Here is a 16,991-nt window from a genome sequence, read left to right on the forward strand (position 1 = left end):
GAGTGATTATAAGACATAGTTGCCAACAAGTCATGTTATTAAGTTAACGAGTCAGGAAGAGGACCAAAGTGCAGAAGTGGAAGATGAGGTGGTGGACAGTGAAGTCACTGACCCAACCTAGTAAGGTGGCATGCAGAGCGAGCACAGCAGTGCAGAGGAGAGAAATCCACAGCACTTCAACAAGCAGGAAGAGGCAGTGTGGTGGCCAGAGGGAGTAGGCGTTATACTGTTCCACATAGTACACACACGCGGCAAGTTCCCAGGCCAATGGTTAGGTGTTCCCCAGTCTGGCGCTTTTTTTAAAAAAAGTGCAGATGATAAAAAAATGGTAATTTGCAACGTGTGACATAACAAGATCATCAGGGGTCTGACCACTAGCAGCCTGACCACCACCAGCATGCTCAGGCAGATTTCATCAAAGCACTAGGTGGTTCGAATGCCTGTGTCCACTATCAGTGTCCATGGGAGACACCATTGCCTCTTCCCCTGTACTACATGCTTGCCAATCCCCTGGTCAGGACGCTGGCTGGGGCCGGGGATGCCTTCTTCCATACACCTGTCATTGCACATTTGCAACCACCATCAACAACCACGTCCAATTCCTTGGCCCAGTGTAGCATTCAGCTGTTTCTACCACAGGTTTTGGAATGCAAGTGGAAATAGGCAGTCACCCACCCACAGGCCCAAACACTAAGTGGCCCCATTTCCAGGCTGCCACTATTTCTCCCGACAAACAAAACCAATATAAATATAGGACCGATAGCCAGAATAAAATTACAGTAAAATATCTGATGATGAAGGAGTACCTAGAAAACCTTACCAGCATCTTCTGTGATTCCTCTGTGCCATACAACTCTTGGGTATCAAAGCTGGACTTGTGGCATAAACTGTCCCGCTACGTCTTGGTGGTTTGTCTGAGCGGGTTTTTAGTGCCATCGGGGCCATAATAACTGATAGGCACATCAGTCTGTCACTGAAAATGCTGCCAGGCTGACCCTTATCAAAATGAACAAGGCCTGGATTGGCCTAGACTTCTCAACCCCACTGAATGACAGAAGCTGAAGATAATGGCAATTAAAATATTCCTTTCTGTACAAATATACCAATTACCAGGCTGTTCTTCCTAGATTAGGATCCTCCCCCTCCCTTTCACTTTTATTTTTCTCTTTTTCTTTCCTTTTCATTTGTACTTAATTGAATATAAATTTAAATACTTGTAACACCTCTGCGATGGGAAATCATTCTGCTGCGAATGTTATATTTTATGTCATTAAAAAACCTAATAAAATATTCCGGAAACTAAAATATTCCTTTCTGTCTGGTGTAATTCCCATGCACCCCTTCCCACACAAACAAGGGTATACGATTTATGATTTCTTCTTCTTGTGTCCTCCTTCACCATATGAACAAGGTGATCATGCGACTCTTAATATTTCAAGGCTTTTTATGATGCTCTCCTTCACGGTTTTTAAAGGCCACCTTGAAAATTCTGTTTTTATATATAGGGTGGTCCTAAAGTAGCTTAACAGTATGCGTAATAGGGTTATGAAGGAGGAGATTTATCAAACATGGTGTAAAGTGAAACTGACTCAGTTGCCCTTAGCAACCAATATACTATACTGTATATATACTAGTCAAGGAGTCCCACTATTAATAATGAGGAAAGAAATCTGGGGCCTTCCTCTGCGTGTCTTCCAGAGTGTATTTGACCCTCTCCTTCTAAATTTTGTCAGCCCTTGCATATAGTGCACATGATTTACTAGTCTAGCAGTGCCACTCTTAAAATGGGGAAAAAATTGATTCTGAGGCCTTCCTCTACATGTCTTTCAGCGTGTCTTTGAGTCCCTCCTTCTAGTTTTTGGCAACATTTGAATATAGTGCATAGGCTTTATTAGTCTAGGGATCCCACTCCTTAATTTTGGGAATATATGTGGTATTCTGAGGCCCTCCTCTACGTGTCTTGCAGGGTGTATTGCAGTCTCTATTTCTAAGTTTTTGCAGCCCTTGCACACAGTGCTTATGCTTTACTAATCTAGGAGTCCCAATCTTTAATAATGGGAAAAATGTATTCTGAGGCCCTCCTCAACATGTCTTTTGGAGTGTATTGCAGTTCCTCCCTCTAATTTTTGGCAGCCCTTGCATATAGATATAGTGCATAGAATTTACTAGTCTAGGAGCCCCACTCCTTAATAATAAGCAAAAATTGTATTCTGAGGCCCTCCTCTACATGTCTACAAGGGTGTATTGCAGTACCTACTTCTAATTGTTAGTAAACCTTGCACACATTGTTTAGGCTTTACTAATCTAGACATCCCAATCTTTAATAATGGGGAAAAAAATATTCTGAAGCCGTCCTCTACATGTCTTCTGGGGTGTATTACAGTCCCTCTTTCTGATTTTTGGAAGCCCTTGCAAATAGTGCAAATAGACATTTAGGCTATGACCGCACTTTGCGCCGTGCTACTTGCAGTTCAAAACGCACGTTTTGGCCTTAATTGATTTATAAAAATAGCAACAAAAAGAGGATAATATCCTCCAAAAATTAAGTATTACAGCAAGTTGGGCTGCAGTGTGTACATCGCCCAGGCCAAAAACTAATGCTCTACCAGGATACAGCTAAACCCCCACTAAAGTGGAAGCATCACAGTTGCAGGAGAAGCAAATCACACACACACCTCCATGGAATGGAGGGGGGCAAATGCTATATGACAAAACTGCAGACTAGTGGCTTGCATAGAGTGCTGTTCACACATGCAGATAACCCAGTCACAAACCCGCAGCCTATTAGGTGACGCCCATACTATTAGATCAGGCGGGCTGCCAAGCCGTACCCCACCTGTGTATCACGCACGGACAGACACTCTACAATGCAAGACCCAACAGAAAGGGGCCTGGCTGTATCATGTACAAACAAAAAAATATGAGGTTTTTGTTGGTATTTATGGCCATAAAACGTAAGCTTACAACCCTCGTCACGGGACCTCATGCTTGTACGTCCCTACACTAAATATAAAAATAGAGGTTTTATCATCTAGCATTTGCCCCCCTCTATTCCAAGGAGGTGTGTGTGTGATTTGCTTCTCCTGCACCTGTGATGCTTCCACTTTAGTGGGGGTTTAGCTGTATCCTGGTAGAGCATTAGTTTTTGGCCTGGGCGATGTACACACTGAAGCCCAACTTGCTGTGAGTAATACTTAATTTTTGGAGGATATTATCCTCTTTTTGTTGCTATTTTTAGATTTAGTGTAGGGACCTACAAGCATGAGGTCCCGTGCCGAAGGTTGTAGGCTTACCCTCCTCATAGCGACATCACACAGGTGGCCAATAGAAGCAGAGGGGCGGAGATGAGCGGGACGTAAACATCCCGCCCACCTCCTTCCTTCCACATAGCTGGCATGAGCCGCAGGACGCAGGTAGGAGATGTTCCTCGCTCCTGTGGCTTCTCACACAGCGATGTGTGATGCCGCTGGAACAAGGAACAACATCGTAACATCGGTCATTTCCAAATTATGGAAATGACCGACGCTACTCCGATGATACGATTATGACGATTTTGCGCTCGTTAATCGTATCAAAAAGGCTTTACACACTACGATATCGCCTGCGACGCCGGATGTGCGTCACTTTCAATTTGACCCCACCGACATCGCACCTGCGATGTCGTAGTGTGCAAAGTGCCCTTAAGAGTCTAGGAGTCCCACTACCTAACAGTTTTTCCAGAATGTGTATGAGGCCTTCCTTTATGTCTAATACAAGGTGTATAGGAGCCCCTCTTCCTTCTAATTTTTGCCAGTTCTTGCATTGTTCGCATAGGCTTTGTGAGGTTCAGAGTCCCGCCATCATTAATTAAACAGGATGTTTCTGACCATGTCACAAACAGCGCATGCTCACATAAGGTAATAAAATGTTAACATTACACTTACCAGTGACTACCAGCGAGTGTTGTTTTATTTCCCCCTCTACAATGTCATCTACTGTAGCCATAGGCAACGGGGTAATACGGTGAAAGATGGCCCGGCTATTAAGGCTATGTTCACACATCGTATTTTTGCAGCTTTTTTTTTTTGCAGCGGTTTTCAAGAGTTGTATGCAACATAAGAGCTGATTTTTACAGTACTAACAGAAGCTAGGAGATTTCAGAAATCTTATGCACACAATTGTTTTTTTTTTCCTGACTGAACTGGAAAACTGCTGTATTTTTTAAAGAAGTAGCATATCAGCTTTTTCAGTATTTTTGCAGTTTTTTTCAACATTGAAAGCAATGGGAAACTGCAAAAAATGCTGTGTGAACATAGCCTATAGGGAGAAGGAGGCAGAGTTTTTTTCTGTTTTTTATTTTGACTTACATACAAGTCATTATACAGGAAAGAATGTTTCTTAACATTTTTTCCTGTAAAATCCATTTTGTTTGGTTTTGTATGTTTTATTGTCAGTCCGTAAAAGAGGCGTGATACTCTTACAGCATTGTTCCCAGTAGTGACAAGGGAGTCAGACATGCGTCAAGGTGTCTTCTCCATGCTGTTCTCATTCCATTTGAGTGCTTTTTCAATCCATTTTAGTGATTTTCTGCCCCCCTCCCCCCAGCCCTCCTTGAAGGGGGTCTTCCGGAAAAATGCTTGAATTTCCCATTGTCTTCCATTATACTCGAATCGAGCCCGTCCAAACGTCCGACCTGCTTGATTTGAGTATCGAGCATTGTAGCGTCTTAGTATTCACTCATTGCCACTGGCAGCACAATATATAGCACATAAGGGTCTTTTCTTTGACTTTCCTTTTTACTTTTCAAGGACTCAATATCATTAGGCATACTGCCTAGAAAATGTGAATATGTATCCATTAATGGCAAAGGCAAAGATCACAACCTGTAATTACTGAACAGCGTGTTGAACATCGACGTACTATCAGTATTATAAATGCTGGAGTAAAATCTGCCAAACACATTTATATTGAAAATGAAATTATATATTGTAAAAGCTAAAAGCGTGTTTTAAAGGGAACCTGTCACCTCTAAAAATGCTTTTTACCTGCAGTTATAGTGGTAATCTGCAGCTAAATAGTGTGTAAATCATGTTAAGCTGGTTAACTGGAAGTGCAGCTAAATTGAGAAAATTAAATTATATTCTACTGAATCCGCTAGCTTCCAGTCATCAGGGCAATGCAATGGGTAGTAACAGTCACCTTTTACTATACAGTGTGTGTACGTGCGTGTGTGTGTGCGTGTGTGTGTGCGTGCGTGTGTGTGTGCGTGTGTGTGTGCGCGTGTGTGTGTGCGCGTGTGTGTATGTTTACAGCAGGCCGTCAATCACTTTGCCAGGGAGTGATCACAGCCAGCTGATGACTATTTTATACTTCTAGCTGAACTTTTATCCGATTTCTTTTTATCATTTAGCACTCGGTCTAATTTTATTTAATGGGGCAGTGCTGATTAAAATGTTTTGTCTCATACCAATAGCATGGTCCGATTTGACATATAAAACAGTCAATGCTCACCACTCTAGTCTATGTGTGCGTGGAAAACATCAGACTGCACTCGTACTGCCCTCGAATGACATCTTCCGAAGACTCACACAATGAAGATGGAGAAATTTTGTTCTCCATCTTCTCCTCACAGTGTATTCCGATCTCATATGTGAGAGAATCGGAATACACTATGCTTACACTAAGGGTACGCTCACACAAGCGTATGAATCGGACAAGTACAATGTGAGAAAATCTCTCATTGCACTCGGACCAATGTTATCCATTGAGGGAGTTTTTTTCTCATCCAGATTCTGGATGAAAGAAAAGTTGCAGCATGCTGCGAATGTCAGAGAGAGATGTGTCACTCGCACCCATACAAGTCTATGGGTGCGAGTGAAACATCAGACTGCATTCGGATGACATATGAGTACAGTGTGATAATTGTATCAGCTGACAATGCAGGAGATGGGGAGATTAATCCCTCCATCTCCTCCGCAGCTGTGATCTGATCGCAGGATCGGATCACAGTTGCATGACACTCGACTCACACTGGCAGCACAGCAGGAGCCAAGGGTCATTAGCATGTCACATCCGATGCACTCACATCGGATACCATACCATCATGTGAATTCAGCCTAAAATCAAACTCTGATCAGAGTTTGATCATAGTGTCATTTACATAATCAGCCCGATGCTCTCAAATGACAGAATCTATGGCCGTCTGAAGTAACGCCAACAAAGGAAACAAAAAAATGGAAGTGGCACTCACCATCCATAAAAATGTAGAAGTTTATTGAAAAGTCATTAAAACATTCCAAGGAAGAAGCAGGTAGCGTCTGACCCTAGCGTTACAAATTTTAAAAAGCTTCTTTCACCAGTTTTAGTATGTTAACCTGAACACATCATGGAACAGTGGCTGTGGAGCTGAGTAAAATCTTGCTTTTATTTTTTAATTTCTCATCTTCAGTGCACAGACTTTTAGCTTGAAAAGCTAAGATTCTAATTTCTAATAAGATCAAGGGGGCGTTAGCAGAGATTGGTCTCTGGAGGTTGACGCTTTCCCCTGCATGACATTGATCAATTAAGCAGGAAGTATTAAGCTGAAGAAAAAAAACATACCCCCCAGAGAAAGTCAGGCATGGCTTTCTCTGTGTGACATGTATGACACATAGCCCTGCTCTTCTCACCGATCTCACTGCCGGCATCCACTATGATTCCAAGATTAGAAGGGGGTTTGGGGAGTAGAAAACTGTAAGTGGAGATAAGCGGAACCATGGAAGTTCGGGTTCTGCTACCAGCTGAACTTTTAACGTTTGGTTTTGGACTCAGATTTGATCTAAACTTCATTTGAGCCACTGATTCACAATTTGGGTCTACATGCAGCCAGCCATAAACAGAATACTTCCGGGGGACAGTAAGCAGGATTTTTTCCATTTTTGGGGGGTGCACACTACATCTGATCATACTGTTGTTATCTCCAGTGCGATCCGTTCAAACACTACACCGTGTGCAGAATTATTAGGCAAATGAGTATTTTGATCACATGATACTTTTTATGCATGTTGTCCTACTCCAAGCTGTATAGGCTTGAGAGCCAACTACCAATTAAGTAAATCAGGTGATGTGCATCTGTGTAATGAGGAGGGGTGTGGTGTAATGACATCAACACCCTATATAAGGTGTGCTTAATTATTAGGCAACTTCCTTTCCTTTGTCAAAATAGGTCAGAAGAGACATTTGTCGGGCTCTCAAAAGTCCAAAATTGTGAGATGTCTCGCAGAGGGATGCAGCAGTCTTGAAATTGTCAAACTTTTGAAGCGTGATCACCGAACAATCAAGCGTTTCATGGCAAACGTCCAACAGGGTCACAAGAAAGGTGTTGGGCAAAAAAAGGCGCAAAATACAGTCATATGAAAAAGTTTGGGCACCCCTATTAATGATAACCTTTTTTCTTTATAACAATTTGGGTTTTTGCAACAGCTATATCAGTTTCATATATCTAATAACTGATGGACTGAGTAATATTTCTGGATTGAAATGAGGTTTATTGTACTAACAGAAAATGTGCAATCTGCATTTAAACAAAATTTGACAGGTGCAAAAGTATGGGCACCTCAACATAAAAGTGACATTAATATTTTGTAGATCCTCCTTTTGCAAAAATAACAGCCTGTAGTCGCTTCCTGTAGCTTTTAATGAGTTCCTGGATGAAGGTATATTTGACCATTCCTGTTTCCAAAACAATTCCAGTTCAGTTAAGTTTGATGGTCGCCGAGGATGGACAGCATGCTTCAAATCCTCCCACAGATTTTCAATGATATTCAGGTCTGGGGACTGGGATGGCCATTCCAGAACATTGTAATTGTTCCTCTGCATGAATGCCTGAGTAGATTTGGAGCAGTGTTTTGGATCATTGTCTTGCTGAAGTATCCATCCCCTGTGTAACTTCAACTTCGTCACTGATTCTTGCACATCAAGAATCTGCTGATATTGAGTTGAATCCATGTGACCCTCAACTTTAACAAGATTTCCGGTGCCGGTATTGGCCACACAGCCCCAAAGCATGATGGAACCTCCACCAAATTTTACTGCGGGTAGCAAGTGCTTTTCTTGGAATGCCATGTTTTTTTGCCTCCATGCATAACACCTTTTTGTATGACCAAACAACTCAATCTTTGTTTCATCAGTCCACAGGACCTTCTTCCAAAATGTAACTGGTTTGTCCAAATGTGCTTTTGCATACCTCAGGCGACTCTGTTTGTGGCGTGCTTGCAGAAACGGCTTCTTTCGCATCAATCTCCCATACAGCTTCTCCTTGTGCAATGTGCGCTGTATTGTTGACCGATGCACATTGACACCATCTGCAGCAAGATGATGCTGCAGGTCTTTGGAGGTGGTCTGTTGATTGTCTTTGACTGTTCTCACCATTCTTCTTCTCTGCCTTTCTGATATTTTTCTTGGCCTGCCACTTCTGGGCTTAACAAGAACTGTACCTGTGTTCTTCCATTTCCTTACTATGTTCCTCACAGTGGAAACTGACAGTTTAAATCTCTGAGACAACTTTTTGTATCCTTCCCCTGAACAACTATGTTGAATAATCTTTGTTTTCAAATCATTTGAGAGTTGTTTTGAGGAGCCCATGATGCCACTCTTCATAGGAGATTCAAATAGGAGAACAACTTGCAAGTGGCCACCTTAAATACATTTTCTCATGATTGGATACTCCTGCCTATCAAGTTCAAAGCTCAATGAGGTTACAAAACCAATTTAGTGGTTTAGTAAGTCAGTAAAAAGTAGTTAGGAGTGTTCAAATCAAGAAATTGAAAAGGGTGCCCATACTTTTGCACCGGTCAAATTTTGTTTAAATTCGGATTGCACATTTTCTGTTGGTACAATAAACCTCATTTCAATCCAGAAATATTACTCAGTCCATCAGTTATTAGATATATGAAACTGAAACAGCTGTTGCAAAAAAACTGTTTTAAAGAAAAAAGGTTACCATTAATAGGGGTGCCCAAACTTTTTCATATGACTGTAACTGCCCATGAATTGAGGAAAATCAAGCGTGAAGCTGCCAAGATGCCATTTGCCACCAGTTTGGCCATATTTCAGAGCTGCAACGTTACTGGAGTATCAAAAAGCACAAGGTGTGCCATACTCAGGGACATTGCCAAGGTAAGGAAGGCTGAAAAACGATTACCTTTGAACAAGAAACATAAGATAAAACATCAAGACTGGGCCAAGAAATATCTTAAGACTGATTTTTCAAAGGTTTTACGGACTGATGAAATGAGAGTGGCTCTTGATGGGCCAGATGGATGGGCCAGAGGCTGATCAGTAGAGGGCAGACAGCTCCACTTCGACTCAGACGCAGCAAGGTGGAGGTGGGGTACTGGTATGGGCTGTTATCATCAAAGATAAACTTGTGGGACCTGTTCAGGTTGAGGATGGAGTGAAGCTCAACTCCCAGACCTACTGCCAGTTTCTGGAAGACAACTTTTTCAAGCAGTGGTACAAGACTTCAAGAAGTCGGTAGCGTTCAAGAAAAACATAATTTTCATACTGGACAATGCTCCATCACATGCATCCAACTACTCCACAGCGTGGCTGACCAGTAAAGGCGTAAAAGATGAAAAAATAATGACATGGCCCCCTTGTTCACCTGATCTGAACCCCATAGAGATCTTGTGGTCCCTCATAAAATGTGAGATCTACAGGGAGGGAAAACAGTACACCTCTCGGAACAGTGTCTGGGAGGCTGTGGTAGCTGCTGCACGCAATATTGATTGTAAACAGGTCAAGTAACTAATAGAAACTATGGATGGTAGGCTGTTGAGTGTCATCAGAAAGAAGGGTGGTTATATTGTTCACTAATTTTTGGGGGTTTTGTTTTTGCATGTCAGAAATGTTTATTTTCACCAGGTAAACCAATATAACTGCACAAAATTTAGAAATAAAGACGTGAGATGGGAATATATTTGTTTTTTATTAAGTTGCTTAATAATTCTGCACAGTAAGTTACCTGCACAAACAGATATCCTCCTAAGATAGCCAAATCTAAAAAAAAAAACCACTCCAACTTCCAAAAATATTAAGCTTTGATATTCATGAGTCTTTTGGGTTGATTGAGAACGTAGTTGTTGATCAATAATAAAAAAAAACCCTAAAAAATACAACTTGCCTAATAATTCTGCAGACGGTGTAGTGGGCACCATGCATATCCGAGCACAGTGATGCTTGCGTGAGTAGTTTGTACTCGTAAAGCACCCGAACACCTAATTAAAACTTTGTTTCCTTGGAAAATTCTGAGTTCGTAATGAACAACGAACACTGAACTTCAGATTCATTCATCTCTAACTGTAAGGGGTACTTTGCACGCTGCGACATCGCAAGCTGATGCTGCGATGCCGAGCGCGATAGTCCCCGCCCCCATCGCAGCTGCGATATCCTTGTGATAGCTGCCGTAGCGAACATTATCGCTACGGCAGCTTCACATGGACTCGCCTGTCCTGGGACGTCGCTCTGGCCGGCGACCCGCCTCCTTATTAAGGGGGCGGGTCGTGCTGCGTCACAGCGACGTCACACGGCAGGCGGCCAATAGGAGCGGAGGGGCGGATATGAGCGGGATGTAAACATCCCGCCCACCTCCTTCCTTCCACATATCCTACGGAAGCCGCGGTGACGCCGGTAGGAGATGTTCCTCGCTCCTGCGACTTCACACACAGTGATGTGTGCTGCCGCAGTAGCGAGGAACAACATCGGACCGTCGCATCAGCGTAATTATGGATTACGCCGACGCTGCACCGATGATACGATTACGACGCTTTTGCGCTCGTTAATCGTATCATCGAACCTTTACACACTACGATGTCGCATGCGATGCCGGAAGTACGTCATTTTCAATTTGACCCCACCGACATCGCACCTGCGATGTCGTAGTGTGCAAAGCCCGCCTAAGTCATAGCAAACACCACTGAATCTGCAGCTCTCATACCGTAGCACTGTCAACTCTGCTCTACTCCCCCTCCATTTACACTGACACTGCTTTGTAATGAAACATGTATTTTATTTACATGTATAGTATCTTCAATGAAACATTTATCAACAATAAAATAATAATACTGTTTTACATATTTTAAAAACTTGTCAGGTTCAGTTATGAAATGAGCCATTTCTTAATGGTTTTGACCTCCTGAATTCAAATCTGGCAATTAATTTTTAGTTGACTCTTGTTTCTATGAAATGAATGAGTTTTCTTTCTACTGCATGAAAGTTTCAGTGCTTTGAAACATTATTATTTTGAATTATAAAGATGCAGAATACTTTGTTATGCCAATTTTCTGATATTTATTTAGAGAAAACTTAGCAACAATTAAAAAAATTAAGACATTTCTAAACACTATTGCGAATTAAACATTTATAGAAATTGCACTACAAAATTTGGTCCTCATTCAGTGACAACTCTTTCTGCTTGTTTCTTATACTCCTGCATCGGTTCATCTTTTACACTTGTCCAACAGTACTCTGCAAGCATTGATGGATTCCATTTTCCTTGATATCTTTTCTCCTTAGCCGCAATATCTTGGTGAAATCTCTCACCATGCTTGTCACTCACTGCTCCACAGTTTGGTGGGAAAAGTCTAGATGCGAATATAAGAAATTAATCTTTAAGGGCACGTTACAGCCAAGATTTTCCACCAATTCTTCATAGTTATCTGCTTTTGAGTTTCTCAAAAAATGAGTTACCACTAATGCGAATGCTACCCATGCAGCCTTTTCCTTGCCTTGCAACAAGCAGAGAGACTTCCCAACTTTAGGGTAAGTTCACACAGTGCGTTTTTGGCGGCGTTTTTGCACGTTTTTTTGCGGGTGCGTTTTTGGCTTCAAAACTGCATGACATTGCTTCCCCTGCAAAGTCTATGAGTTTTCATTTTTGCTGTCCGCATACAACTTTTTTTTAAGCTGCGTTTTTTAGCTTAAAAAAAAATGGACATGTCAATTCTTTCCTGCCTTTTTCTGCATTTTCCCCCCATGCAATGCATTGGAAAAACGCAGGAAAACGCAGAGATCAAAAACGCAGCAAAACACACCAAATCGTGGCAAAAATGCATGCGTTTTTTGATGCGTTTTTTGCCGCGGGTGCATTTTTGTGCGTTTTTAGCGGCCAAAAACACACAACAATGCAGCGTCAAAAAAACGCAGCGTGTGCACATAGCCTTAAGAAGCTTACGAATCTGAAGTCCAATAAAGACTTCCTCCTTTATCTTTGCTTCACTCAACCTTGTAAAATTATCTTTGAGATACTTGAATGCTTTTGTCAATTTTATCAATTTCTTTTACAAAGTTCTTTTTTAGGGCCAACTTGATATGCAATGTTGGTAACAAAATATTCTGTGGATCAACAAGTCCTGGATGGAGGACATTTTTACTCCCTCACTGAAGTGAAGGTCTGAGAGGCCAGACTCTTATTGTAGTGATGTTCTCTTGCATGACTATCCTCTTCACACATAAATCAGCAGTACTTTGTGTATCCATCCTGGAGACCAAGTAAGAGGACAACCACCTTTAAGTCACCATAGAGCGGCCACAAATGTTGGTCATAGCTCAGGCACCTCAACAGCTGTTTCATGTTATCATAAGCTTCTTTCATATGAACTGCATAACCAACTGAAATTGAAGGTAGCACATTACCATTAAGCAGCAAGATGGATTTTAGGCTTGTTTTGGATAAATTGATGAAGAACTTCCATTCCACTAAATTATGACTTATCTTCAGAGTTTCCATTAAACTATTGATGTTATTGCATGCCACAAGATTACCTTCCAAGGAGAAGTATTGGACAAGATCTTTATCTCGGTTTCGGAACAAAGAAATCTGAGCATTGCCCGCTTGGAAATTCCACTGCTGTAGCTGGAACCTAAGAGTTCAGCCTTACTCTTGGGCAGATCTCTATTTCTAACAAGATCATTCAGTTCACTTTGTGTTAGGCCTCTGCCACATTCACGTGAAAATCACGCACGTGCCGAAAGACACGTATTTCCCCTGCGTGTTGCGTGCAGGTAAGTACGTGTCTCTGGTACGTGCGGGACACGTGTGTTCTACGTGTGCTATCCGCGATAGCACACGTAGAACTGGTAATTAACATACTCACCTGGTCCTTCCTGCTGTCCGCGCTGCTGATTCTCGGTCTCCAGCCCTGCCATCTCCCCGCTGCTGCTGCTGCCAGGCAGTGAAGTGAATATTCTATGAGATTAATGAGCGGCGGTCGGCAGCAAGAGGCAGCAGCGGCAGAGACAGGAGGGCTGGAGAAGGTGAGTAAATGTTTGGGTTTTTTTTCACTGACACGTGTGTTTTCTCCGGCGCGTGTCACACGGGACCGCATCCACACTACACCCGTGTGGTACGGGTGCGGGCCGTGTGACACCCGTGCTGCGGGAGAAAACACTGACATGTCAGCGCTTTGAAAAACGCACACACGTACAAACACACACGGACACACATTCCGTGTGGTTTTACGTGTGTGTGCCTGCTACAATAGGGTAGCATTGCTTAACGTGTCTCCGTGCCGCAGGTACGTGTAAAAAATGACAAACACGTGCCGGCGGCACGGATGTGTGTCGCAGGCCTTATAAGGTGTGGTTCAGTTCAGGTTGCTGACAAAGTTTGAGTCATGAAAGGAAGATGCTTCATGTTACCACGCACCCTCTTATTCCTTTCCAATTTTTGCCTTAGTGATGCAAAAGTGACTTCGCACATGTAGCAGAAACTATCCACTATCCACTTAAAAACATGTCAATATGCTAAACAACTAAGCTAAGAAATCCTAAAACTGTATACCTTACACAGAGAGCATTTATAAAAGTAGGTGATGCAACTGTAATTAGGATTATGTCATTGGTGCTGAAATGGCATTTTGTGATTAGTCACCCTAAGATGATAGAATAGTGAAGGATCAATAGACTAAATAAATGATAGCTACTAACAATACAGTAATGATGATGAAATAATAAAGACACAATTTTACTATTAACCTACATGAAAGGTGTTAAGTAACAACCTCTTCTGGGTCTTGAAAATTAGAGCCAATCAGCAAATTTAAGCATCATATTCATTTTCAGCCTCACAAAATTAGTCGGGTTCAACTGTTTTTGTCTCTGAACCAATTTGGCTGTAGAACAGTATAATTGATGAAATACAATCTGTTAGAATATTTTAGAAAGCGTTTCAACTAAAATGTTTATACTAGCTGAGGTGTTGAACAAGCATGTAAACAAAGATCAGAATTTGACAAATTTGTTTTTTATTTCTTTTGTAATTCAAATATAAAAATATTCCTGATAGCCTTTACTCCAGAGCTCTATCTCTAAGCCCGTGAAAGAAGATTTTAGAATACATGTGGAAACTTCCCTTGCATAGTAAAAGTCATTAAGCATATACATCCTCTAATATTGCTAATGTTACCAGTATATAGTTTATATGACAACTTCTGATTTTAACCTTGGCCCTGCCGTGAAGAATTCCAACAACAAGTGTCTATCTTCTGTATGCAGAGGTGTGGAAACAAGTGGTGTGTGTCACAAGGTGACTGTTAGGATAGCGGGGGAAAGGGGATCTTATTCTGTCCCTAATGCTAGGGGACCATAGGCTAACCTTAACATCAGGGTTACTCCTAACGGTGGAGATGCCTGAGTCCCTTTCCCGGCTATGCTCCTGACCAGTATTACTCTGATACCCCCATCTCACCAGGGAAGGACGGCGTAGGAGTGTGATTGAAAACAGATAGAGACAGAAAAAGGCAACCCAAAACACTTGACACACTGAATACATAGGAATATACAAAGAGAGAAACTCATGAGTAAAGCAAGAGCAGGAAGGTAACAACAAAAAGGCAACAAGGGTTAACTCCACAACAGCACTCAGCAACAAGTATAACAACCACTAGATAGTCTGGATCACAACACCTCACCAGACCAGCTAAGATAAACTATAGCTGGCATAGATGAAAGAGTCTAGTCACCATATATGGGATGGGAGCACATGTGATTTGCTTGCCCACAACATGTAATTAAAGGAGACTAGCAAGTAGACTAGTAGATATTAACTCTTGCTAACCTGCCTATGAATTACCCGTGTACTGGTTGGCGCCCGAGTCTGCCTGCGTTGATCACAGACACCACAGTTATTGGGTGCAGTGTCAGAATCTGTTGTCTGAACAGAACCCAACGCTGCCATTACAGTCGGCAAAATTTGTAAAGGTCTCTGTGAGACAATGAGGTCTCATGGCAAACATAAAAATGGAGCCCTCATTCTGGAAAGTCATGAACTATGGTCAACGTCTCCATGGAATGTTTGCATGGATTTTGTTTGGTTACTGCAGATTCTTTTCACACTCTAAAGACATACTGAGTGATAGCAATCTTAGATCGGGAGTGGACAATCAGTGATGGCAATGTCTGTAAGATGAGGTGGAATATTTTGGTGCTATATAGACAACAGAAAAAGAAGGCGATAATAAGTTCTCACAACTCAATAGCTAAAACTGGGCTGGATCCCATCTCTCCAGGGGCACTACAAGAGCTGTATTGTCTCCCTCATCAGCATTTATCCATCTTGATCAATAAAAGAATGTTCAAGCAGGTGCCATTATTTTTGTATCAAAGTCACATGCTGTATAGTGTTCATCATAATTTATATATAACTAGATATGCGAATTAAGAACATGGGACATTTTGTCTTTCTACTAATACAAACAGGTCTAATTTGTCATTGTGTCACTTGTGACTCAGAGAACTGGCCATAAAATATTAGGAAGGAAATGATAAGATGCATTAGCACCTACACTACACTTGGGGGTATTTTGTGAATGCACATCCATTCAACCGTATTATACAAACTAAGGTCAAGGTCAATATACTGTAAGATCAGAAGTAATATGAGATAGTACAGATCACTCACTGGCATCCCTGGAGGTTGTATCCATCTGCAATATTCATAATGGATATTAACAATAACACTAATAAGCTGCCATACATTGAACACTCACCGCAGATGGAAACTTAGGACACTAAGGTTCCAAAGGTGGATTATCAAGGGGAATACAATGATTTAGTGATAGGGATCTGCCTGGAGTCTGAGGTTAAGTAATTATGAGTTTTGTTCTTCATATATTTTTAATATTTTGAAAATGATGTGAACATTATATGAACTTAGTAAAAAAGGGAAACTATTTCAAGAAAGAATGCGAACAAAACACCAAATATGTGTCTTCTGGAGAAGAGAGGTCCTTCTGAGCCAATACATTGCTTTCTGGTTTATTTTCACTGTCACTCCTTATTCTGTTGATTATAGGTAGATTACGGTAAGTGTAATGTAGAAAATGTGAACCTGAATGTTGTATATTCTGTCCTTGTCCTCAGCCTGTTCATGTTCAAAAACATATTTGAGATGATCACTAAACATGCAGTGAAAAATGGTTTAGTAAAAGAGTGATCCCCTCAGAGCTAAGGACCAATATGAAAAAGATATAGAATTAAAAATCTGTTACTGAACAATGTGTTGCCAATCAGTGGTGTTCTTCTCATAGAGGTGGAGTTTTAGAGACCTGTCATGGACTGCTAATTAAGAAGTCAAAAATGTGTGCAATATACTTCTACAACTGCTGTTTCAGTTCTTTTTTCCACTTATAAGTCTATTTCTCCTTGTGCAGAAGCACCATGCTGCCTCCTTCCTCTGCCTTCTTCTTGTCCTCTGTTCTTCTCTGTTGTTCAGGTAAGTTCTTCCCTTTATTCCCATCATTTTATTGCTTGCTTCACCTTCAGTCTGTCCCTTTTTTCATTAGCAATTGTACTCCCATTTCTAATGTTTATCTTGATTATGGGTTAGGGCTCATAAAGACATCCGATCCAATTCCAGCCGAAGCGTGATGGCTTCATATATTTCTATGAGGCTTTGACTCTCAGGTCAGGATAGCCATGGCCAGTCCGTGCAGATTGGTCCGATTCCAATCAAAGTATATATTTTTATGAAGCTG

At 41.6% G+C, this 16,991-nt stretch overlaps 1 protein-coding gene across 4 annotated transcripts in view; it reads left to right on the forward strand.

Moving 5' to 3' along the window:
- The window catches only part of CNTN2 (contactin 2), a 130,974-nt gene that overhangs the window by 51,930 nt on the left and 62,053 nt on the right, over nt 1–16,991 (forward strand). For all 4 annotated transcript variants that reach the window (XM_075335676.1, XM_075335677.1, XM_075335679.1 and 1 more), the window contains one exon: nt 16,668–16,729. In XM_075335676.1, the coding sequence (XP_075191791.1) occupies nt 16,668–16,729 (62 nt within the window). The remainder of the gene's footprint in view (nt 1–16,667; nt 16,730–16,991) is intronic.

This window comes from Anomaloglossus baeobatrachus, chromosome 2 (genome assembly GCF_048569485.1).
Source record: "Anomaloglossus baeobatrachus isolate aAnoBae1 chromosome 2, aAnoBae1.hap1, whole genome shotgun sequence".
Taxonomy (NCBI): Eukaryota; Metazoa; Chordata; class Amphibia; order Anura; family Aromobatidae; genus Anomaloglossus; species Anomaloglossus baeobatrachus.